At 41.8% G+C, this 26,527-nt stretch overlaps 1 protein-coding gene across 10 annotated transcripts in view; it reads left to right on the top strand.

The window, feature by feature from the left end:
* CREB5 (cAMP responsive element binding protein 5) overlaps positions 1 to 26,527 on the top strand; it is a 494,465-nt gene that overhangs the window by 130,375 nt on the left and 337,563 nt on the right. For 4 of the 10 annotated variants that reach the window (XM_025464476.3, XM_025464477.3, XM_025464482.2 and 1 more), the window contains exon 1: positions 4,890 to 5,498. The exons of the other annotated variants lie outside the window; for them this stretch is intronic. In XM_025464476.3, coding sequence (XP_025320261.1) covers positions 5,388 to 5,498 — 111 coding nt within the window. In that variant the 5' untranslated portion in view covers positions 4,890 to 5,387. Of the gene's footprint in view, positions 1 to 4,889; positions 5,499 to 26,527 lie in introns of those variants that run through there. 10 annotated transcript variants of the gene reach the window in all.

Raw genomic sequence — 26,527 nt, forward strand, 5'->3', positions numbered from 1 at the left:
TAGCTTATACATATAAAATTGAGTTCACCTCTTACATAGTTTTAAGTGTCTTTTTTCTACATGAATGCCATTTCAGAGTTGGTTGTATGGGTGTCGGGAAAGTAGTGTCTTGTCTATTTCAGGGCAATTGGCATCCTTGGCCCCCACCCAGGAAATGCCCCTAGTTTTCCTCTAATCCTGGTAAAAACCCAAAATGAAGCACTCAGCAATTTTCAAAATGCTCTCAGAGTAGGGTCTGTCTTGCTAGGAGCCATTGCTCTAGCTGTGTCTGTGCCATTTACTATGTGATCACCCATGAAACTGCTAGAGGTGCAGCTTTGCTCTAGCACATTTGGAGTAAAACAAAAGAAAAATCTCTGTAAATGAAAATGCTGCCTTCTTCACCTTGCTGGGGTGAGTGAGGTTTTGTAAACCTTCTTGCTGGGAGAAGATATGGTCTAGGCTAGTGGCTGAAGCTCTCCCCCAGTTCCTTTTCCTGGAGAAACTTCCTGATCACCTCTCTCCTAACATGCTCCTGTCCCACACACTCTCCCCCTGGGGTTGTAGCTGAAGAGGCTCCACCCTTGCCTCTGGGGCATGAGATCAGCCTGAAGGTAGGCTCCTGAAGTGCTTGTGATTACAGGCACCAGCACCCAAGTCTCCGCTGCTCTGTTGTTATTAGCATTTCTCAGCCTTCTCTCATGGCTGCTCTGCCCTTCTTACTCCTTGTCTGTGTGGGCTGCCTTGCTTCCCACTGCTGCCTCACAACATCTGTGGCAACCGCACCTCCACTTGAGCCTCATAAGATGGGTCAGCTAGGTCATGACGGTCATGCGTCATAATCAGCCTACCTGGGGCTCGGCTCTCTCTTTATTACTATGACACTTACTTGTCAGGCCCCCAGGCCCACTGGAGTGAATATTATCCCTGATGTATGCTGTTAAGCATATAAAATTCCTTTCAAAGGACTGAGATGCCAATATAACTACGCTGCTTTATAGTTTGATACATGTGCGGCTTTATAGTTTGAAAGAGCTGATATGCCAACAGTATCTTCATCACTTGGAGGATCTGGCCTATTATAGTGAAATGTATTTGGACAGAGGGTGGGTTGACCATGGAGGACTGAGCATATTGGTCCCCACTTCCACACCCCTTTCTTCATGGGTACTGAAAGGATGCCCTTATAGTGGCTTCAGCATACATACCACCTCACCAGTCCTCAAATAGGGTTTGCTTGTAGTTGTGCATGGAACCTGACCACCCCACTAACATGAATTTAGCCAGTATTTCTACCACCTTTAGTTCTTTAATTTTTTCACATTAAAAAAAATATTTATTTATTTATTTGAGAGAGAGAAAGAGAGAGAGAGAGAGAGAGAGTGTGTGTGTGTGTGTGTGTGTGTGTGTGTGGTGGCAGAGGGAGAGGGAGAGAATCCTCAAGCAGACCCTCCATTGAGTGTAGAGCTTGATCCCAGGACCCCAAGATTGTGACCTGAATGGAAACCAAGAGCCAGACACCCAACCAGCTGAGCCACCCACGTTCTCCTCCCCCTGCCTTTAGTTCTTTTAATCAAATAATGAACAGCAGCTTTAAACATAGTATTTGGTAGAGGAAGCATGTGGAAGGTAAACCTGCCTCAAGTCATCGTTTACGAGGCATTAAAATTGTTCACTTGCTAGTAGGCATATGTCAATCTTCAGACATATTTGCAAGTGCCTATTATTTGGAGTGTTCTGGGCAAACTCCATGGAGCTACAGAGATGGACAAGGATGAAAGTGCTTCCTATCTGGTAGGGGAATCAGGCGGGCAGATGGAGCATTTCATTATGATTTGGAAGTGGACAAGATGGGGTGCAAGTAGTAGAGGTTTTCTTATGGTGACATTTGAACCAAGCCTCGAAGGTAGAACAAGCTTGTAATTAATGTAGAAGTGAGAAAAGGTGCCACTTACAAGCATGAGAAAAATTTTATTTGTAAATTAAATGCTCAAAGTGTGTGGCAAGATATTCAGGATTGCAGATATGTAGGATTCATGCAGCTATGAGCTTGCAGGAGATAAAGTTTGGGGCTAGACAACAGAGTGCCTTGACTATCCTGCTAAAGAGCTCAGACTAGCTTTAGGGCTTTGCTGCTTCGGGTTCACATTGAGGATGGGGCCAAACACAGTGAAGCCTGGGTTCTAGGAAGATCACCCTGGGGCAATGTGAAGGAGGGATTAAGGAGGTCAGCAGCCAGGAGGGAGATGGTTAATAGGCTGTTGTAATAACTCCGGCCAAGAGAATACAGGCTTGTGTCAGATACCAGTGGAGAACTGTGTGCATCTTATTTCTCAGTAACAATGGAGGGATGGCTGATACCTAGGTAAGGGGAGTTACTGACTTGGTCAACTTTTAACCTCCCCAGTCTCAGCAAGGTCAGGCCACAGAGGGGACCACCACATTTTCTCTGCACTCTCATGGTGTTGGGGCGGAGAGTGGGAGGAGAGCTAATCTGTAAAGTAAACTCCTAAGTGAGATTCAGATTGTTCTGAGGCAGTCTACTGACTTCATGTTCTTCAGCAATAGCTAGAGTTTACATCCCCAGCTTTGGGCGGGGGGGGAGTCCCCTCTGAAGCATGTACTAAAACGAAAGGCTGAGAGGATTGATTTTTTTTCCCAAAGAATCCATAAATATTTACATAAGTGCAAGTTACAAATCTGTGGCTTTGAGATTATTGAATTTCACTGCTTTTACACCCACAGCATATAAATTTCCAGCAGGCATTTGCTGGTTGTGAATGTTCAGTCTTTGGAGAATTGTCTCCTAGTTTGTTTCCTCCGCTCTCAGAAAACAAATCTCTCATGTGCTGTTTTAATGCTCTCACTTATGGTTATGGATTGGTCACTGACAGCCATGTGACGATGGTCCTTGGCCGAGGGAGCTTCACCATGATGGACTGCCTGCTAATGGGGGCACTACTCCCTGAGCCAAGAGGCTGCTTTTAAAGACCCTTTTGGTAACACAATAATTCTCCCCAGCAAAGAGCCCTAGATGATGGTGTAGTTCCAAAGTCTTTGGGGGGTTCTTAGGAAAAGGGGAAAAACTCTAAAGATCATGTCCCTTTGGCAAAGAGGCGGGTTAGCAGGTCTTTTTAAAATATGGGTGTTGCATCTACTCTTTTTCCACATGGTCAAAACTCACCTATTTTATTTTTAGCCTCTCTTTACAGAACTGTGCCTGGAACACGCTCTCTTCTTGTTTGGCTACAGTCAGAACAATCGCTGCTGAGTGAAGTTTTCTAAATTTTATGATCGCTAGATTTTGGACTGGTCTACTAATCTCAGGGGTATAAATCTGTATACACTGAATAGGGGATTGCACAGTATGCTTGGGACAGGGCCCTCCTCTGTGTCCTACATGTGGGAGGCAGTTACTACACCTTTGTGGAATTGGGGAGTAGTTGACCTGAAAGTAGTTTATATCTGTCTCATGCCAAAAAATTTGTTTTTAAATTTGAGAAGGTGCTACACAAAAAGTAAACAAAATGAATGAAAAAAATTCCTATGTTAGGGGACTGGATTTCATGTGGATATGCTTGGATCTTTTACATATGTGCAGAAAAACTTGTTTGCAGGAGACTGGCTTTCAGACGGAGAAACAAAGGGACCATTTCTTCTTGTCCTGGGACTCAGCTAGGTACAACCTAGTCACCTACAAAGATGGGATTGGTGGTACATGAGCTTAGAATTGGATTTGCCCTCTGTCTGAGAACAGAATCTCTGGCCAGCCCAGGTATCTTGGTACCCATGGCAGTAAGTGATCACTGTCTTCATGAGAGATTTGCAGTGGAAACCCAACAGGCAGGGGCAGGGGTTCCCAAAAAACAGGCAGACTAAGACTGCAGAGTGGATGGTAGCTGTTCCATCAGATTTTGTGCCATTGGACAGGACTCCAGGCCTGGGAAGGCGGTGTGGAAGATCATGGCGGGACCCTGGCCTTAAGAGGAAGTGGTGTTACTAATCAGGCAATTAGAACAGGGAGACAGGACCTTGAGAAGAAATCTAAAGTTGGAAATCTTGGTTTCTAGGCATGTAGCAGCCCCGGTATTTAAACTGGGGTGTAGGATTAGGACACATTAACAGCGAGACAAATGAGCCATGCTTAGTTCAAGAGATGGCACCTTAACCCTTGTATCAGGTCGGGCTTAGCTTTCGGTCTTGGGGGGAAGGCCTGAGACTATTTCTTATGTGTTTTATATCTTCTAGCATCTATCAAGATGCCTGACTATGTAGTATTCATTAAGTGAGTATTGCAATGCGGGTGGCATAGATGGTGTTTTGAAAAGAAAAAAAAAAAGCAATGAAAGATTATGTAAAGCTGGATTTAAATTTATAGGAACATTATAAAAAAAATCTTTTACTCCTATTGAGATTGTATAATCCCCAACAGAGGCAGACAGGAAAGGGTAGCATTAGGAGAGGGATCCTGAGTTTATTTTGGAGGCTGGGTAGCCTGGTGGGAAAAGCACATGGGCTGTGGTCTCAGAGTGACCTGGGTTTGAATCTCAACTTTGCTAGGACTAACTGTGTGATCATGGACAATGACTTCACCTCTCGGAGCTCAACTCAGTCACCAGTAAAATATGGATGCTGTTGCATTCCTGGAAGGGATGTTGTGGGAATTCAGTGAGTTAACATATGTTAAATACTTAGGTGTGCCTGAGACCTAGTGGTCACAGGAATAGCAATTCCCATAGAAAGGCCTAAAGGAACCGTGAAGGAGAGAGGCAAGAGGCCTCTCTTGCCTTGCTGTGGGATTTGATGACTCCGGTGGGCCTGGTCCTTATGCTCCCTGAGTGATGCGATTCTTGCTGAGGTAATAATGGGCTGGGTCGATGTCATGCAGATCTGATGACAGGACACCCACACCCTGTCACCCTCCTTGCCAAGATGGGCTGTGCTCATTCAAGCCTCCCCTCCCTTGCTGACTGCTCCATGTGAACACCCCAGTGGAATTGGTCTTTTTTTGGCATCCTGGAAAAATGAGCATGGGTGCCTTGCTGTGGTCACGTTCCTAGAGAGGGAGTCCCTCTCTAGAGCTGGCATTGAGCCACCTCTGCAAACCCCATCCCTCCCATCCCTTGTCCAGGCATGCCATTTTCCTGCTTCCTCAGTCAGAATTTGAGCTTGCAGCTTGATGATACTTTTGTCTGGTTTGGAAGAGGGAGAAAGTACTGAAAATAAGAATTAGGGAAAGGGGCCTTTGTTTCCCTCTTGCCAAGGCCCTTAAAGAAGTGAGACTCGTTGTTGGATCGGAGTCATGCCGCACTGGTGTTTCTCATTAGGTTGCCCATAAAGGCAAGGCCCCTGGGTGATTTTAGGTCCTGAAATCTTATCATCACGGGCTGTGTTAAATCCCCTCTTCTATGCTCCCGTCTCTCCATTCCCCACCTTCTCTTTCCAGGCAAAGCAGAGGGCAGGCAGGATACACATTTATGAATGAGCTGACGGATGTGTTCTACAGAAAACATGGCCAGGTAGGAGGGTGGGCTGTCATGGTGGGACATGTATAGTCCAATTTGGGTTTGGTTTGGCACCTCTTTTGGCCAGTTCAGTGACCTTGGCTTTGTGGGGTCTTGTGTCATTACCTAATATTTACTGGGTGTTCAGTAGGTTCCTGGCACTGATCAGATACTTTATATATGTTATTTTGCTTAAACCTCATTGCAGTTTTATAAAGTATGTGTCATTATCCCCATTTCATAGATAAGGAAAATGAGCCTCAGAGAAGCAGATTAAGTGGCTCAAATAGCACTTTGAAGATAATGATTTTTCTATAGCTACAGTTTCTCCCACAGATACTGTGTCTTCTGCTCTTGCTCTCAAAAAAACCCCACTGCCTGCTAAAAACAATGTTCCCACTACATTCATGTGACAGATAAAGACATTTGACCTCTCTGTAAAATAATTTGTTCTGCCTATTTCATGGAATTGCTTTGAGGACAAAGAATTTTGAGAAGGATTAAACATTTTACCAAGTAAAGAAATCACACTAATATCATGAAATTTATACACAGATAATGAAGGTTTGCTGGAATAGACAGAAACCAACAAACAAAAAGAGTAAGAGAGGGTAATAAGGAAAAGTTTTACTTGTTAACATGTATGCTTACCCTATCTGATTGCTCCACATGTAAACTTTACAACAACTTGGTAAGGTACACGCTTGTGCTGTTATTACCCCTAATTTACAAAGAGGTTAAGAATATTGCACAAAGTCACCTTGCTGGTAAGTGGCAGAACTGGAATTGAAGACCAGCAGTCAGAACCTGCAGTTTTAATTCTGATGATTCGATGTTCTGCTTTCTAAGGGTTTTCACAGGGGTAAGGGTAGGGGGTTAGGGGACCCATGAGAGAATTAATTTTTCTTTCTTTCTTCTTTCTTTCTTTCTTTCTTTCTTTCTTTCTTTCTTTCTTTCTTTCTTTCTTCCTTCCTTCCTTCCTTCCTTCCTTCCTTCCTTCTTTCTTTCTTCTTTCTTTCTTTCTTTCTTCTTTCTTTCTTTCTTTTTCTTCTTCTTCTTCTTCTTCTTCTTCTTCTTCTTCTTCTTCTTCTTCTTCTTCTTCTCCTTCCTTCCTTCCTTCCTTCCTTCCTTCCTTCCTTCCTTCCTTCCTGATTTTATTCATGAGAGACACAGAGAGAGAGGCAGAGACATAGGCAGAGGGAGAAGCAGGCTCCATGCGGGGAGCCTGATGTGGGACTCGATCCCAGGACCCTGAGATCACAACCTGAGCCAAAGGCAGATGCTCAGCCATTGAGCCACCCAGGTGCCCCCATGAGAGGATTTCTTAACTCATTCTTTCTGGTGGAGTGTCTACCATGGAGGTGGAGACAGCGATGGTGTCCTACCAAAGCACTTGTAGGAATTGGTAATGAATGAGACGGGAGAGTTAAGGAAGAACATGCTCAGGTAGAACCTTATTAAAAGGCTCATACTTTACTCTAGAGGACAATGAAGGGTTGTATGCAGGGAAGTGCCGCTCTCACCATGGAATATTAGAAGCATGGCAGCCATGATGGCCGCAAGGAAGGGCTGGGGCAGGACAGTGAGATGGGCGGGACTGAAGGCCACTGCGTCTGACAGACTGAGCTGTCAGCTCAGCGGGGACAGGCGACTTAGCCTGCGTGAGCCTTGCATTTAAAATGGAGTCTAATGATAACCCCTACCTAGTGGAGTTACCCTGAGGATGAAATGAGAGCTGTTTGGCACAGTAGGTGCCTCATAAAGGTCAGCTATTCATACTGTGAGCTATTCCAAAAGGCCAGTTAAGCCAATGATGGTTTTGTCTGAGATGGTGACGGGGGAGTGGAGAAAAGTGGATAGATTTGGGGCACCTGAGTGGCTCAGTAGTTAAACATGGCCTTCGGCTCAGGTCATGATCCCCAGATTGGGCTCTCCACAGGGAGCCTGCTCCTCCCTCTGCCTGTGTCTCTGCCTCTCTCTGTATCTTTCATGAATAAATGAATAAAACCTTAAAGAAAAAGTGAATAGGGCAGCCCGGTGGCTCAGCGGCCTAGCGCTGCCTTCAGCCCAGGTGTGATCCTGGAGACCCGAGATCGAGTCCCACGTTGGGCTCCCTGCATGGGGCCTGCTTCTCCCTCTGTCTTGTGTCTATGCCTCTCTCTCTCTCTGTCTCTCATGAATAAATAAATAAAATCTTTTTTTAAAAAAGAAAAAGTGGATAGATTTAAGATAAATGGAATTTAGAGGATTTGACCATGGACTGGACGGGGTGGAGAGAGGAGAGAGAAAGCTGGAAAGAGAGGAGAGTGGTAGAGAAAGGAGAAGGTGGCATAAAGGAGTGGAGATATGGGTATCAGGGAGATGCAGGTCCTATAAAAATATTTAGTGTTAGCTGAGGTGTAATCACAGGAGAAGATGTACAAAGGAAAGACAAGAACAAGAAGGAAGACTTAGCATTTGATGAGGGAAAAAAAGCCACATATTCATTCAACCGTTGCTTATGGAGCACCTATTATATTAGATACCAGTCAACAAAACACGATGTTCTGGTTACTGCGTGTTTTGGATGGGTATTTGCTCTAGACGTGGTGCTTGTTAAATGTTCATACTCTGAGTTTAGTGTAGAAAATAGCAGTATTTATTTTCCTGTATAAACACCTTCTTGTAGTCACAGTTTTCCATTAACTCATCATGACTATAATCTAGAAATTAGTGTTTTTTGAGTAGTGAAATATGTATATTTCATGTGGACTGGTGGCTGACATATATGAGCCCCCACCTCTAGGATTTTCTGTGACAGCCCCAATTTTGTGTCATTGTAACATAGTCCCAACAGACTTGTAAAACAGCTTACTGTGGTTGAATACGTGGACCTTTTCATTTATATAAATATAAAAGCAGAAACTTCTTGTGTCAGAATGTGTCCTGATCTTATTTCAGAAGGTTTGAGCCTTAGAAAGCTTAGCTTGTAAATCCATTGCCATTCTTCAACCTGAAAAATTGGGGTAAAATGTGAATCCACTTATAGACTTTAAAAATATATAAAAAACTTTATTGTGATATAATTCACATACCATAAAATTCTCTTTTAACATGTACAATTCATAATTTCTTAAAGTATAGTCACAGAATTATCTAACCATTACTGTCTCGTTTTAGGACATTTTCATCACTTCCGAAAGAGACCCTGTATCCATTAGCAGTCACTACATTTTTCCTTCTCCCCAGTTCCTGGCCACCATGATTCTCTACATTCTGTTTCCCTGGGTTTGCCTATTTTGGATATTTCATGTCAATGGAATCATACAATACATGGCCTTTTGTTTCTGGGTTCTTTTACTTAGTATAATGTTTTTATGATTCAGCCACATTGTAGCATGTATCAGTACTTCTTTCTTTTTCATGGCCAAATAATATTTCAGTGTAAGGATATACCACACGTGGCTTTTCTACCTCTCAGTTGACGGACATTTGGATTGTTTCCACTTTTTGGCCACTATGAATAATGCTGCTGTGAATGTTCATGAATGGTGTACAAGTTTTTGTGTAGATGCATATTTTCATTTCTCTTGGGTGTAGACCCAGGAATGGAATTGCTGGATCATTTGGTAACTCCATGTTTAACATTTTGAGGAATTGCCAAACTGTTATCTGGAGTGGCTGCTTCATTTTATATTCTCACCAGCAATGTATGAGAGGCTGTAATTTCTCCACCTTATAATACTTGTAGTATATCTTTTTGATTTTAGCCATTCTAGTGGATGTGATGTGATGTGATATTTCACTGTGCTTTTGATTCAGATATCCCTAGTAACAAATAATATTGAATACCTCTTCATGTGTTTTTTTTGCCATCTGGATATTGTCCTTAGAGAAATGTGTATTCAGATCATTTGTCATCTCTCTAATCGGGTTATTTAAAAATTTTTATTGTTGAATTGTAAGAGTTCTTTTTTCTGGATGCCAGATTTTTGTTGAAGATATGATTTGCAAATTTTTCTCCCATTTTTTCCTTGTCTTTTCACTTTCTTGATGGTGTCCCTTGAAGGACAAAAGTTAGAAATTTTGGTAAGTCCAATTTATTTCTCTTTTGTTGCTTCTACTTTTAGTTTGCTATCTAAAAATCTATTCCAAATCCAAGGTCACTAAGATAGATAGATAGATAGATAGATAGATAGATAGATAGATAGATTTATTTATTTATTTATTTATGAGAGAGTGAGGAACAAAAGAGATCACAGAGGGAGAGAGAGAAAAATAGACTTGCTGCTCAGCAGAGAGCCTGATGTGGGGCTCAACCCCCCAACTCTGAGATTGTGACCTGAGCTGAAGCAGATGCTTAACTGACTGAGCCACCCAGGTGCCCCACAAATATTTATACCTATGTTTTCTTCCAAGAGTTTTATAGTCTTAACTCTTTTTTTTTTTTAGTTTTAACTCTTATATTTAGTTTTATGATCCATTTTGAGTTAATTTTTATGTATTATGTGAGGTAAATGTTCAGCTTCATTCTTTTGCATGTGGATGTCCAGTTGTCCCAGCACTATTTGTTGAAAAGACTATTTTTTTGTACACTGGAAGGTTCTGGAATTTTTCTTGAAAATCAGTTGACCATAGATATAAGGGTTTATTTATGACTTTTAACTCTATTACATTGATCTATGTGTCTTACTTACTACTGCTTTGTAGTAAGGTTTGAAATCAGGATATGTGATTTTTCCAATTCTATTCTTTTTTAAAAGATTGTTTTGGCTATTCTGTAACCCTTGCATTTCCATATAAATTTTAGGATCAGCTTGTCAGTTTTTGCAATAAAAAGAATCTGGGATTATGGTTGAGATTGTATTGCCTCTAAAGATAAACTCGGGTAGTGTAGTCTTTTAATAATATTAATCCTTGCATTTCATGAACTTAGAATGTTTTTCCATATATTTAGATATTCTTTAATTCTTTAATTGGACTGGGGATATTGCACAGAGGGTTTACATAGGGCAGAAGGTGCTGGAAAGGTACTGGATGCAGTTTTTTCAGCCTCTACGGTGAAAAGACTACTTGCTCCCCATCTTTGGAAACACCCCATAGGGCCTAGGGTTTTTTAGAGCAATACTTGAGTGTTGTATCATCCGTGTATTTTTAGGACTCACTGGCACTTAGGTTAATTCCCCCAGGTGTAGAAAACATCCCAAAGCACTGGCAAATTGGTCGCTCTGCTCTGTTCTAAGAATATCCTAGTGTTTAGGGGCAGGGGGCCCAAATTCAAGTCCTAGTTCTGCTTTTCACAAGTGGTGTGACCTCAGGCATATTCCTTTCCCTCTCTAAATCTCAGATTCGTCATCTGCAAAAATGAGAAAAAAAATACATCCATCTCATAAATCATTCTAAGAACCAAATTAAATTAATGTATGGAAAATGGCTTTGTAAACTGTTAAACTCTACAAAGGTTAACAAACAGCTCTTTTTTTCCTCATTTGGAAAAAGCCACTGAATGAATAATCTCTTGCATGAGTGTCCATTTATGTCAGCCTGCTGAGGTCATATGGTGTGGCTTTGAAGTGGAGAAAGTGTGACTGTCAGGTTTTAAAAAGGAAGCAGAGAGACTGTATTTCTCTTCTCCCTGCAATGGAGCAACCACAGCTGTAAAGGCAATGATTTCACAGAACCCGGAGCACTTCGCTGGGGCAGAAATGGTGAAAATAAGGACAACTAAGAAACCAGACTTGAGCAGTTGAAGAAATGAAATAAAAACAGACCTGAAGGGCATAATAGCACCTTCATTTCTAAAGAGTGCTAGTAAAATAAATAGGTTCTTATGTTTCTTTTGTGGTCTCTCTAATAAATTCCATCTAGTTATTACCTGATCAGTTTTATCTTAAATATATGACTGAAAAAAAAAAAAACGCATGAAGTTTTTAACTTGGTACCTCGTAAAAATTGAGAATGATCATGTTTTTCAAGATGAAGTCAGATCTATCATGAACTGTTAGGGAATTTTTGCTGATTATTTTGGGAACCTTTCAATCAGAAAGAAAATAAAGCAGTCAGGGTGCTGGAAGACTGCAGGCATCGGTTCCTGGCTCCCCTTTTCCTAGCTGGGTCCTTGGGAAAATTGTTTACCTCAGATTTTCTTGCCTGTAAAGTAGGGGTCATAAAATACCTTAGGGTTGTGAGGATGACTAAATAAACCGCTGTAAATCTCTGTTGACTTCCCTGGCTTGTTCTAGGTTTAGCTTTCCCATATCATAAGGCCAACATCTCTTATTAATTAGGAAACATTTGCAACCAAGTCCTTCTACCTCATTCTAAATATGCCCTGAATGGTCTGACTTGTCTTTGTTCAGGAACATCCAGATTCTGAATGACATCCATCTGGTCCATTGACACCCCTAGAGAATTCTGAGGCCCTAGGTCAAGGCCTTGAAAATCTAGGCATATGAACATGATGAAAGGTTTCTCAAACAGAGACTGCTATATCAGTCAGGGTCCCTACAGATGGTGCCCTCCAAAGGATAAGGAAAGAAAATATAATGAAGGAACTACTTTAGGAGCCGGCTGTGGGCAGGCCAACTGGAGTCTAGCCATAGGAGGGAGCTGTTCCCACCTGAGCCTGGAGGGCCCAGGGGGCCGAGGGGAAAAACCCACTGGAGAGGACTTAAATGGGAGGGGGGCTGCCCACCTTATGTCGAGACACATAGCCACTGCCACCCAAACCCCAACAGAGAAGTGGTACAGGCAGCAGACACCTGACTTCTCCCCACTTCCACCCTCTAGTCAAGGGAATCTGGAGGCAGCCTCCTAGGACACACAGGGATGCAGAGAATGGATCTGGAGGGGCAGAGGAAGACCATCCAGCAGAATTGTCCTCTCAATGTGGGAGGGTCATTAGGACAGGCTGTGGCATTATGCAGACTAACTCCAGTCTTTGGAACCACAGGGCAAGGGCACTACACATAAACCCAACTTTTTATTCCATCCTTTCACTTTATTTACTGTCCTTTTGCACATCTAGAAAGGAAAAAGATATAATATGTCCCAGATTTGGTTGTATTCCTAGAAGTTGTTTTTACTGTTTGCTGTGTATTCTTGGGCACAACCTGGCAGTACATATTTCAGGAGATAGTACCTGTTCACAAGATCCCACTGAGGATTTATGAAAGTGGAGGAGTTCTGCTCCTGGTGATACTTGCAATTCTTTACTTTCCTTCTGTAGACAGATGAGGAGTTGCTCTTGTGTGGTGATTTGAGGTGTGCAGAAGTCACTGCAGCTCACATCAGCCTGCACATTTGTCAGAATTTCTCCACATGGCTTTCTTCTTGGGGCTACTCTGTTGAAACTGTTGCGCAAGTGCAGATGTCCCCTAGGATGGGTGATAGAGAAAAGCCCCGTCAGCCTGATGCCCCTATCGAGTTGGCACCCTAGGAAAGACAGCATCCCAAGAGAAGCTGCAGAAATGGCCTGGAGATGTTTGGTCTGTTTAAGAGGAGTGGGGAGTGGCAAGTAGCTTTGAGTTACCTGGAGATATGTGAAACTGTGCCACGTCAAAGAAAGATTACAATTTGTCAAGGTGACTCCTAGGATGGGAATGAACCCAATGGCTGCAAGTTACAGGGAGATGGTTTAGTTCTCTGTGAAGAGGAAGTTTTTAAACAATGAATGCAAATGAAGATGGGCAAGCAGCCTTAGAAGGCCATTGGGTGCTTGCACCAGGGGCAGTTTAATTCAAGGTTCAGAATTCAAGAAGCTGTGGCAGAGAGTGGATTCAGAGCCTGGGAACAGAGTAGGAGGCAGTGTCTGGTACCCTGAACAGACGTCATGAGTTGCCAATCACGAGAGCTTACTTGAAGAATACAAACGAGGCTCCTGAACTGCTATGGCAGGCAAACGATGGGCATGAGATGCTGGGTTCATTTCTGGGATTGGAAGCCCATTTCTGGGTTCATTTCGGCTCCAAAGGCCTGGACCAGTGCCCGTCAGCTAATGCTGCCAGGTATCTTAAAGACAGTGCCCAGTCCCTCACAGGGCAAGCTCACCATTACTGCAAGTCCTTTGGCCACATCGGGACGATGAGTTCTTTGAGGTGTTGTTGAATAGACTCAAGCATCAGATGCATGGTTGAACAAGATAAGCATCTCGTTCAGAGAAGATCCGAGTAAGCTTTGATTGACACTGGGTCTAGAGACATGGAGTCAGGAGCCTGAGACAGGAGCACATCCACTCAGGCAAGGATCATGGGCAGTGGGGTTGGACAGACAACAGAGAGGGGAACAGAAGGTGCTAAGAATACTAGCTTAATTCCATTTTCCTAAACTCTTGACTGTTGCAGGTAAATTGAATGGCTGCCTGCTCTGTGCTCTCAGAGTCTTCCTTGAAACTTGATCTCACTTTTACATAGACATGTAGTTATCAGCTTGTGTCTGTCTCCTTTGAGACCATACACCAATAGTTAACTTTGTTGAAAACTTATCATGTGCTAAATGATTTATAGGCAGCTCCTCATTCAGTCTTCACAACAAACATGTAGGATAGTTATCTTCACTCCTGATTTTGCAGGTGAAGGAACTGAATTGGAATAATTAACCAGTGTGTCCAGGGACACAGAGCTATTCACGGTAAAGAGCAGGAGAGGGGGAGGATCAGACTCAGTGCTGTGTTACTCTGAACTTTGACCACTGTGTTATTGCTTGGGGACTGCTTTTTTTTCATGTAGGTCTCTCCGGTACTTAGCATGGTTCCAAGCAAGATAGGCTTCCAATAAAAATTGTTTTTGATAAATAAGTGGATGACCTGAGCCCCCCTTGTATGCTTGCCACACTGTGTGATTACATACTCTAGCAAGTATGCATGCAGACTTACTGAGTCTGGTTCTACACTGGAGGAGCAATATAAAGACAGATATAAAGACAGAATGATGGCAAAGAAAATATTCATTGGAGAAATTAGCTCAGGCAATTAAGAGTGTGTTGAATAGTCCTGAAATTATAGCTTGTGTGTATATATATATATATATATAAACAAATAAAAAATTAGGACCTTGATTTTTTTGACACATAAACATAACAAATTTATACATGAATAAAAATTAGAGTCCCTGCCAATGAATGATACTAAAATGCCATGATATTCTTGCTTGTTATTTTTGTCACCATAAAATAAACCATATTTACATGATTGTGTAACCATAGGCTTTTCAGAAGTTTTAGGTTCAGATTTCAGAATAGTAATAAGAACTGGCAGTTACATAGCACTTACCACGTGCCAGGCACTGTTCTGAATTGTTTACATATGTTAACTCCTTTAATCCTCAGAGATTCTTATACCCTTATGAAGTAAGTGCCATTATTGTATGATATGAAGAAACTTAGGCACAGAGAGGTTAAGTGACTGATCCAAGGCCACACAGCTAATGAATGAAAGAACCAAGATCTGAACCCAGATACTCTTAAAAGACTATGTAGTGCTATGAGTTGTGATTTACTGTATAGTCACTGTGTATCTCATTCAGTCTTTACCACAACCCTGAGTAAAAAGGATTGTTTTGTCTATTTCACAAATGAGGAAACTAAAATCCAGAGAGGCTTAGAAATTTGCCCATGATGGAACAGATAGCTACAAAGGTCAAGGCAGGCTCATGGACTCTTAGAGTATCTGCCATCATCGCACGCTTCCAGATATATTAGCTTACATTGATTTTTTTAATCTTTTATTTTACATTGAGTTTTTTATTTATTTTGTATACAACCAATGTTCATGATAGAAAATATGCATAGAGATACAAAAAATGGGGGTGCCTGGGTGGCTCAGTTGGTTAAGTGGCAGACTCTTGATTACTGCTCAGGTTATGGTCTCAGGGAATGTGAGATGGAGCCCTGCACTCAGCACACAGTCTGCTTGGGATTCTCTCTCTCCTCTCCCCTGCCCCTCCCCCCATGCTCATTGTCATTCTGTAAAATAAATAAATCTTTTTTTTTAAAAGATTTTATTTCATTTTTTTATGAGAGACACACAGAGAGAGGCAGAGACATAGGCAGAGGGAGAAGCAGACTCCCTGCGGGGAGCCCAATGCAGGACTCAATTCCAGGACCCTGGGATCATGACCTGAGCCAAAGGTAGATGCTCAACCTCTGAGACACCCAGGCATCCCTAAAAAAAATAGATCTTTTTTAAAAATTCAAAAAATAACCTCATTGTGAACTGTTAATCTGTTAATGTTTTAGCATGTATCTTTCAAGATATCCTTTATGTATAAGATTGCAGCTTGAGATAAAACATGATTTATCAATTGCCATAGTTTTCTTGACCAACTCTCAATGGATAAACTGAGTCTTTACATTTAAAATAATTACTCAGCTCTTGAGCAGCCTTGGTGGCTCAGTGGTTTGGTGCCACCTTCAGCCCAGGGCGTGATCCTGGAGACCTGGGATTAGGTCCCACGTCGGGCTCCCTGCATGGAACCTGATTCTCCCTCTGCCTGTGTCTCTTCCTCTCTTCCTCTCATGTGTCTCTCATGAAGACATGAAATCTTTAAAAAAATAAAATAAAATAAAATAAAATAAAATAAAATAAAATAAAATAAAATAATTACTCAACTCTATAAAAACTGAAACCAACCAAAATAAATCTAACCTGTTGAAAGATAAAAATTACATTTGTTGCAGTTTCTCCACCCCAATAAAAATGTTTTAGCCACTAAATCCAAAGTATATTTAGTAGTCAAAGCAAAGACATAAAGTAGTGGAGATTGTCCTAAATTTGGTTATATGGGATTGAAAAGATCTCAATGTATTGTTTGAAAGACAAATCAAAATAAATAAATAAATAAATAAATAAAAATGAAAAAAAAAGAAAGACAAATCAGTCTCTTCTGATAGAAAAAAGTAATTATTGTTATAATTACAGCTAATATATATTATATATTCCCTGCATACCAGAAATTATTCAATGTAGAAAATACTATATTCCATATAGAATAATAAACTATTATATATTTATGTTATATCTATATATAAATCTTTAAAACAAGCCTATGAAGTCAGTGAGGAAACATGCACAGAGAAGTTAAGCACCTTCCCCAAGGTCACAGAGCTGTGGTTTGAAACCAGGCAGTGTGACTTCAGGATGCGACTAAAGTGGTAAGTGAAAGAATTAATTAATCCCACGGTGGGGCCCTGTATTTTTTGTGTTCTCCCGATCTCTCATTCCTAGGACAACATTCTTATTTGGGGGAGGGGAAGTCTAACTCTTTCTTTATGCATGAGCTAGGCTGTGTTTAGTTTATGAGAAGCTGAGCATCTACACTACCTCTTTCAGCCAGTGTCTTGTCCTGGGATGCCATTAACCCTCGAGATAGCCCCAAAGTGACTTGTTAGGATCCTCCTGTTTCAAGTGAGGCTTGAGGAGCAGAAAAGTTAACGGTTTAGAGTCCCTCTCTCTGTAGCCTGAAATTCAGTGGTTTTCTCTCACTCTTAGGATAAATCCTACAAATCCTACCCTTGGATGATCTGAGGCCATTCTGTCGGTGACTCTGGGCCCCTCTGTCCCTCACCTGCCATCCTGCAGTGTCCTACCAGCCTTTTTCCAGCCCCTCAGAGTCACCAGACTTTTGGCTTTTCTGGTCCCCTCTACCTGGAACTCCCCTCTGCTCTGTCTTCAGGCTGCTCTCTCTGCTTCCGCCCCAAGCAGCCTGCTCTGAGGGATGGACCTGATCCTACCCCAAAGGAAGTGTCCTCTGTCTGCCTTTCTGGCTATCAGAGCATCCCCTCTGCTTCTTTCAGTGAACTTCCCAAAATGTGCAGCTGTTTTTCTTGTTCACTTACTTGATTTGTGTGCTTGTGGTTTTTGCTTACTTTTGCTCTGTGAGCAAAGGAACCTCATCTGGCTCTGTTCCCACTCTTCCCCCCCACACACACCTAATGAGGACCTCCGGAGGCATTTGCTGAAAGACTGACAGGTCTCCTGGAGGAAGATAGGGGAAATAGGGGAAGAGGGTGGCCCTTCCAGGTGCCTTAAAACCCTCAACCCTGCCCTGTGCTTGAGTGAATGACATTTGTGCTCCGCGGTCTGCATGAAGCAGCCAGACCTGGGACAGGAATCTGGGGTCAGCTGATGAGGGAAGATAGAGGCCGCTGTCCATTGTCTGGAAGGGTCCAATGGTGGCTGATTAGGCCAGATGTTCCTGGGAGTGTCTCATTGTCACCTTTGGGTCCATGACCCTGGCCCGTGGCAGGGGAACCTCCCTTGCGCTTTGAAGATTTCAGACGAGTGCTTTGGGGTGTGTTTTTAAGTGACTTGAGTGTACTGTGGAATTTAGCTCCCAACAGCTTCATGTTTTTAAAGATTTTATTTATTTATTTGAGAGAGAGAGAGAGAGAAGCACAAGCTAGGGAAGGAGCAGAGAGAGAGGGAGAAGCAGGCTCCCCATGGAGCAGGGAGCCCAAAGCAAAGCTCGATCCCAGGACTCTGGGATCATGACCTGAGACAAAGGCAGAGGCTTAACTGACTGAGCCACCCAGGCACCCCTCAGCAGCCTCATATTTAAGGGGTTATCTGAAGCCTGCTTTTGTTATTTTTGCTTTTCTTTTCCTACCTTAGCTCACTGAATCACTTGTTTCAGGTACATTTAGACATCCAGATTGACTCACAACGTCACATTGACATTGAGTAAGTTCTCTTTCTCTGCAGAGTCTGCACTGAATATTCAAGTGGCTAGGGGTTGGAGCCTCTCTGAAGAGCTTCCTCTCTTATGCTACTCCTTTCTGAGCTTTCTTCGAGTATATTATTAATAGAAGAGGCATGGAAGGGATGGCTTGGATGTGAGTACTGGTTTGTATAGGAAAGCTTGAGAATAAATGAGCTTGGACTTCAGAGCGCGTGCTGGTGAATCCTGACCTCAGCGTCCGCAGGCACTGATGGGTAACTATTGGTTTCCAATGAGAGAGGAGAGCCTTAATCTCACGATGTGTGGGATGTGCCCCATGGGGCTGTGTTTTGTAGGCAGTGAAGTTAAGGCTTGCCCAGAAAAATAACATGTTTTCCTTGCCTGGTGCTTGAGCTGTTTGCCTGGTGACTGGCTGATTGGCGGTTTGGGAAGGAGGAGGATGTTGGTTTACTTGGGTGTCCAGGGGATTTTGTGTTTGTGTATGTGTATGTGTGTGTGTTTGTGTAAGTGGTTGTTTCTGTTTCTTTGGAAACAGTAGAGGACAGATAAAGAAATAATGATGATACTATTACTTTCAACTTGTGTTCATGTTCTTTGAGGCATTTTACAAATATTAGCTTGATGCCACTATTTAAATAATGCCCTCACTTCGAGAATACCAGAAATCCTTTGATGTAGGTATCGCAAAAGTGGATGGGAGAGCTGAGAGTTTCGGAAATAACTGGGAATTTTGCCATCCTGACTCATGTTAGAACTGCTTTATCCGGCTGTGTTTCCTACAGAGGTACTCAGTGGAGAAGATAAATCAAAGCTGTATCTAATCAAGGCTTTCTTTCAACCTTGATGGAAAATGCTTTTTTGAGATTAAAAATGCCCAACCCATAGTATGTAGTGGTACATGGAAAAGACATTTTCATTAAATAAAATTTTGACTATTCCCAAACATGAAACAACTAAAAATTTGTTAGGTTTTCAATGCATACAGACCTTTCCACATTGGGAGGTGGCTACCTGCTTTAAGAGACAGAGGTCTCAGGCTATTCATCTTGAACTCCCCAGTGTCCTAAGGTTAGGAAATGTTGCTGTTATGGACATACCACATCTCTGTGTTTCCAACTGGATGAATTGAGCAGATATTTGATGGTGCTCTGACTTCCCTTTTTTCCACAGCTACCTTGCACAGCTTCATCCTTTAGTCAAAGTATTTCTATTAAATATTACATGGAATATTTGGGGGATGAAAAGGAGAGAAAAGAAAAAAGTAAGAAAGAGAGGGACTAAGAATAAGCAGTAAGATGATTATATATATATATATGTATGTATCAGTCCTGTGTGTATATATATTTTGCTAAAGAGAATTTAATAACAAAAGGAAGATTCAGTTTCTTTTTTGACCGCCCAAGTGGAGAGAGTATGATGTCATAATCTCTACTCGTCTTATTTCTAATGACTCTGGGTAGATCTATAAGCAAGAAGGTGCTGACTTTCCCAGTGTACCTTGGGTGCCCTCCATACTCTACTCTTTCCTGCCCCAGGGTGAATGGAGTTAGGACTGTAAGGACAGCATAGCCAAGCACAGATGAAGGGGTGGACTGGCCCAGCAAAAGCCTTTACCTGTATTTCTGCAGTCAGGAGCAGTGTTCCAGGAAGATAAACAAATTTATATGCAGTCTGGTTTTGGCTCCTCCAAGTCCAGGGCAAGGTATCTGATGGTTTGCTCAGCCAGCAATGGCCAAATTTATCCCAGGGTCAAGTGACCCATAGCCCACGCTAATAGGTCAGCTGGTATGCCACAGAGCTAGAGTTTGAACACAGACCAGACTCCAAAGTGTTTCTCAGCATCATGTCTCAGAAGACAAAAAAATAATAATTCTACCTGGAGCCTTCAAGTAAAAGGATAGTAGATAACATTTTGCTTGATAATTGCTAGGTTATCTGAGAATCATAGAAGGTCGGGCTCTCTTTAAAGCTCATACCTTCAATACCTTTCAGAATCTTTCATCTCTTTACACATGCTTTCAGCTGTCAATGTAACTTTGCACTGACCAGGACCCTAGCAGCTCCATATGCTTACTATAAGGTGACTGTATAATAAAAACAGTAACTGCCATGGCCCAGCGCTTTACAGTTTATGAACTGCTTCCCCAAATGTCATCCATTTGATCCTCCCAATGTCCTTGTGAGGCAGATAATGCTGATATTGTCTATAGTCTCTTTTGCTAGCAAGAAAATAGTGTTCAGATATTCGTCGGGTATTCAGAATAATGTTAAATAACTTGGTCGGCTTCATAGCTCAGGGGTTAGAGCACTGGTCTTGTATTGTGAACTAATTTGCCCAAGATCACACAGCTAGTGAACAAGAGAACTGAGATTTAATGATCAACTTTTTAATGTAAAATCTGGTCTCCTGGCCACGTTGTTAGGTTTGCCACAAATAATACAGTCTTATTTACCAAGATTAAAAGTGAAAGAAAGCCTAAAGTTAAAAAACAAACAAAAACCTTATTTCTAGTTCAGTTAAGAGATTGTTTCAAGGTTTTGTGTGTGTGTGTGTGTGTGTGTGTGAATGCACACACACCTTTAATTGGCATTATATTATGAGAGATATTTAGCTGTGAAAGGAGAGTATCTGATATTTGATGTAATTAATGAAATAGCATTGCTTTCTCACAGCCTCAGAACCCTCACAGAACTTTGCTAAAATTCCTTTTTGGCCTTTAATTCTACCTTCCACTGTAGACGTCCATGCAGTCCTCATATCCCTAATGGGTGGTCAGGGCTCAGCAGGCAGAGGTTATTTTGGTGGAGCCTTGGTACTCCTAGCTTGAGGCTTAATGCATGATTGGTGCTCGGCGACTAGGTGAGGAAAGAATGAATGAATGAGACCAGTGTCCTCAGATTCTGATCCTACGCCCAGTGCATGCCAAGGTTGAATCACTTTTGAACAAGTTCTCTGTGACAGGTAATCAATCACTGTCCACAGGCCACTTTTCCTGAAGCAGCCTGCAAACAATGCTCCCTGAAGATCCCTGAATTCCCTTCTGAGCCATTGTAGTTTACCCACGTGGATGTGGGGACTTGCCCCCACCCTTTCCCCTTTACCCAGCCTTTCAGTGGAAATGTCTGATAGGCCTCCCTCCAGATCCCCTCTGGGTGTTGCCTGCACCCTTTCCCCATTATACTTTTTCTCTTGGCAAAGTCAGGTTCAGGATATTTTCCAGGGCCTGACCTACACCCCCTGAGCAAAGAGACCACATTCATGCTTAGGGAGGGCTCCTAAGTTTTGGAGAGGAGGGGCATTAAAAAAAATCCTCTTTTCCTTTCTGTGCTGATTTGGAGTGTTGACTGAAAAATGGTGCTGTTGTCTGGGGGCCGAGCCCGGGGGATAGAAAGAGCTGGCCCCTGCGTTTGTTTGTGAATGGCTCGGACCTTTTGATGAATTGGGAGTCTGGTACAGCGTAACCTCTCGTGGGTGGTGGTTCAAGGAAAAGGCCTTTTCTTTCCGCGTCCTTTTTCCAGGCTGTTTTAGTGGATTTGTAGGCTTTAGTGAGTAACTCTTTTGTTTAATAGGAAGTTGAGAAAAGCATTAAGGATTTTTCTAGCCCAAGGAAACGATTTAGTGATCCTCAAAAATACAGCTTATTTCTGTACTTCTAAAATACAAGTTTAATGATCCTTAACTGTGGTGACCTTGTGCTGAGAGGCGGACTTGGATTTTCTTATCCTGCCCCCTTGCGAGCTCAGTATTCTCCTCTGGGTTACATTAGGGACTAGGCATCAGTTTTGAATGTTGAGCTAGTTTATGGGGATGAAATCATCTCTGTAATATGTGTATGAATATATACATATAAATACACACACCCCAACTTCTCAGTAAAACAGGCCAAGAGAAAAAAAATTGTGTGTATGTGTGTGTGTGTATCGGATCTATTAATACATTTTTCTTAGTGGGAAGTTGGTTAGGAAGCCAATATTTCCTGATAAGTGTTCTGTGAGCTGATGGCTGATGGTGCTGGCAACATGAAAACAGAATTAAAAAAAAAACAGAATTTAGAAACTTGTGGTATTCTGTACTCAGATTTTAAAAAGAAAAGAAAAACATGCTCTTTTTGATGGGACTATCCTCAGCAATAATATAAAAGCAACAGGCAATTATCAGGAGTGAGAAGGCATCTGAGCGAGAGCCATATTTCCACCTTGGGCCAAATGCTTTATTTTGCTTCTGTTGAGTCAACACTGCTTAAAACGGTGTGGTAAGTTAACTGGAGAGTGGGGACTGTAGGTAGCCAAACCAGGTAATTTATTTAAAAAAAAAATCTAGGTAGCTTATACTAGCTTACTCATCTGTCTCCTCTGTGGATTGAACCTCAAAGAGTATGCTTATGCTTCGTTAAAATTTCAGCCACAGCCCCCCTCCTCCTGCCTTTGCTTCACTTGGAAAGGGAATGATAATTTCACACACTTTTTTGAATATTCATGACATTTTCTTTGGCATTGAATTTAGCCTCATCCTAAGCTACACTGTATTAGAGCTTTTTAGAGCTCTTTGAAAAGTACAGAGAGGTGAATATTATGCATTTAGTCCTTTTAGTTACTCTAGTATGTGCTGGCTTAGTTTTTCTTGTTTCCTCTGTTCTCTTCCTCTTACCTGCTTTTTTTTTTTAATCTGTGAACCCGGTGGCATGGGCCAGGGGGCAGTGGTGCTCATACTATCATTACTCTCACAGGGGCTGTGCTATGGGCTGTGGGGTCGGGAGACGAGTACTGCACTGTGCTGCACTGTGTGTTGCAGTATATGTCCCAGCCCTGCCCTCCACCCGTTAAATGCCAGTGGGGGCCCCCAGGGACAGTGGCAACTAAGAATTGGCTTCATGTATTTCCACATCCCCTTACTGGAGTATGCAAAGAAATTATGCCTTCTCTAAGGAAGCAGATGAAAACATGCCTTTTGCTAGTATTCAGAATGGGTCCCCTGTTAGAGTGATGGCATAATCTTCAGGTGTCATGAGGGTTTTGCCTTTACGTGGCCTTTAAGTGACCTGCTAGTACTGTCAAATATTCACAGGCTTGACATTTGAAGAATAGTGTGTTAGGAATCTGAATCAAGTCTGTGAGTATATTTTGACCCTGTATTCAGCTGACACCTGTGAGTTGCAGGGGGCTCCGAGCACAACTGCCGACTACTTTACATCGAACCGAGGGATGCCCAGCTTTCTGTTGGAAGTCAAGGGGAAAAGTACCTCGTTCAATATGATCATTTGCAAATGTCTTTTAACAGCAAGTCAGTCATAGTAATCTCAGGATGAAATAGCCTCTTGCCAGGCCCTGCAGAAAATAGAGACGTCTGGCGTGATCACCACTCTGTTTATATACAGCCTCACATTTTGTAGTTGAGATTCATGCACAAGAAGAAAACTCAAAAGTTTCAAGTATTACTTCAGCCCATAACTTAGGTGGACTAAACATACAGTGTTGAGATGCAAGGATACTTACATAGGATAGAAATACAAAGAAAACAGTGATAGAACTGATAAAAATCATTTGAATGTGAAGAAAACAAACTAGAAATTTGTGATTTTCCAGACTATTTAAAAATATTCATTGTTTATAAAAAGTTTAAAAACCAATATACCCAAAATGTCTCAAAAATTATACTGAGATATAGCAGAATTATTTGGGATGTGTTTTAATTCCAAAAAACGGCAGATTTTACTATAGCAGAGCAAGAAGGAGTAGAACTGTACTGCTGACTTTTTTCCTGATTTTCTAAAGGTAACTGCTTTTTGACTCAAAGGAAAAATAGATCCAGTTTTGTATTTAATCTTTTAGCTGTTAGAGTTTTTCCTTTCAGGATTTCAGGGGCAACTGTTTTAAATTGCAATGGAAGACTTTCTGGAAAGGTAAAGATGACAGTGTCAGCTAAACCATGGATCACCTCTTATTCCAATTTAACTTTTTTCTTTCCTTTTTTTTTCTTTCATTGCTTTTCTCTTCAATGTGTTTGTATTAGGAGTAGGTAAAAAGGAGGAGTTTGCTGCCTTCAGCATGTTTTCTGAGTCTGTCCTATTAGAAACAAGCAAGTGATTTGGTTACATTTAATATTTTCTGAGAATCTCTATTCTAGTGTTTTGTTAACCACATGTATGCCAAATAAACTTTTTTTTTTAGAGATGGAGTATGTCCTGCAAAAATAATAATAATAATACTGTGCTCCATGGGAGCAAAAAGAGGAATAGGACCTAAATACCCACTCTTAGTCACAAATACATGCACTGCAGTGGCTTATTCAGCTCTGCACGTCTAACGCCCAACACTGATGCTTAGCAAATACATTCTGAACTATTGAACCCATAGATGGGAAAACTGTAAGACAGGATTGTGCAAAACATAAGTAGAAATTAGCCAGCAACTTTGAAAAGAGGCCTCATATCTAAAGAAACATATGGAAAACTTAAAAAAAAAAAAAGAGGAATCTAACATATGAAAACCCAATCCCACTGGAATGTTTTTTCATACACAGTATAAACGCCACATAAATAAAACCACAAACCTCTGCAGAAGTGCATGAGAGGACGTGAGCCCCCAGCACTCTCCTGGTAGGGCCTCCTATGGGAAGTAAAGCCTGGGTGAATTTCCAGAGACAAAAAAGCTGTTTAGAAATCCTTCCTCCTGGGAATGGTGGACCTAGTTCGAAGGGGACTTTGGACAGTCCCTTAGCATAGCATGATGCAGTTGTGTGAAATAATCCTAAAGAGTCTCTGATTCCGGTTGTAAGATTCCAAACTTTGGGGAGACCAGTGGCTGCTGAACATCTTTTAAGGACGGTGATTTTCTGGTTTGAACGGAAGAGTAATATGTAACTGGAGCGGTACGTGTACAGTTTAGGGCTTCCGAGGAAGAGTTCTGGCTGTAAACTGCCCAGAAACACGCCCCAATCTCGCCAAGTTCTGTTGGAATTTTCACTTAGAAGGTACAGTCCCACTGTTGGTCTTGTTCCCTGTGTAAATCTCTGGTTCGAAAACTTTGCAGCATTCAAGGCGTTTCAAGCTTGAGGGCTGAAATGTCACTTTAAAAGCGGGAGGGGGTTAAAAAGGTCACGCAGCTGCAAATAATAATAGCCCAATGAAATTCAGATTCTAGCTGCAGCCCACTTCAAGAATAACACTGAAACAGGAAACAAGCCTACTAGATCTTTTTACCAGTAAGGCTAGTAAGAACACATCTGATAAAATGTGTGTGTGTGTGCGTCTGTGTGTGTATTCGTGTGTATGTGTGTGTGAGACAGACTCACAAAGAGAGACAGAGAAAGACAGATGTATCAAGACAAATAGAGACAGAGAAATAGGCACAGAAAAAGGTTTCTTTTTATGAGTATCCATTTTTAAAATTTATTTGAGAGAGAGAGGTACTATTTGTGTGTGTGTGTGTGTGTGAGAGAGAGAGAGAGAGAGAGAGCACAAGCATAAGCAGGGGGGAGGGGTAGAGGGAGAAGCAGACTCTCTACTAAGCGGGAGCCTGATGCAGGGCTCGATTCCAGGATCCTGGGATCATGACCTGAGCTGAAGGCAGATGTTTAACCGACTGAGCCACCCAGGCACCCAGGAAAGAGTTTTTCAGAGGGAAGATACAGGAAAAAAAGACACAGAGATGCAGAGAGAGATACAAAGACACGCACACAAAATAATTTTCTTGGACTTAAGCTCAAGGGTGTTTATTTTTCTGTTTGAAGTTACGATGTTAGGTTAGAAAACTAGAGGTATATTTGAAATAAAAGGATTTACTTTTCTGCGATTTGGCAGTTAGCTTCCATGGATTATTTTTTCAAATGATAGCTCTTTGAATGGTCTGATTTTACAGTGTTTTACTAAAGTGATCCTGTTTCACAGATTAGCAAACAACCTAGTGAAAGATACAATATCCCTCACAAAAAAAGAAAAGTCTTAGCCCCAAACTGAATATATAATTATCTTCCAGGAAAAGCTAGCCATGCTTTGGAAGAACCATCCTGCCTCCTGTTAAAGTAGGATCAGTCATCATAGAATAAAAAAATTTATAGAGTGTGTTTTGGTGAATTTCTTAATATTGTGTGGTGCTGTTTGGCTTTTGACCAATGCATTGAGAGAAATACTTGCTTCCCTCCCTCCCAAACACAAACTACAAATTGGCTAAAGAATTAACTATTTTAGTTAATAAGCAACTTTGTTCCCAGAAACAGAGACTGATCTGGACTCACACAGTGTGACTGGCTCAAGACACTCCTGTTTGCCAACTGTCCTTGGCACTTTAGGAAGGTCTTGTTTCCCCCTCTGGAACTTTTTCTGCAGTCTCATAACTCTGGCAAGGTAGTGAGGTCTCCTTCACATGAGTCCTGACAAGAAGGCTCTTTCCCCA

The sequence above is a fragment of the Canis lupus genome, chromosome 14 (genome assembly GCF_003254725.2).
Source record: "Canis lupus dingo isolate Sandy chromosome 14, ASM325472v2, whole genome shotgun sequence".
Classification (NCBI taxonomy): domain Eukaryota; kingdom Metazoa; phylum Chordata; class Mammalia; order Carnivora; family Canidae; genus Canis; species Canis lupus.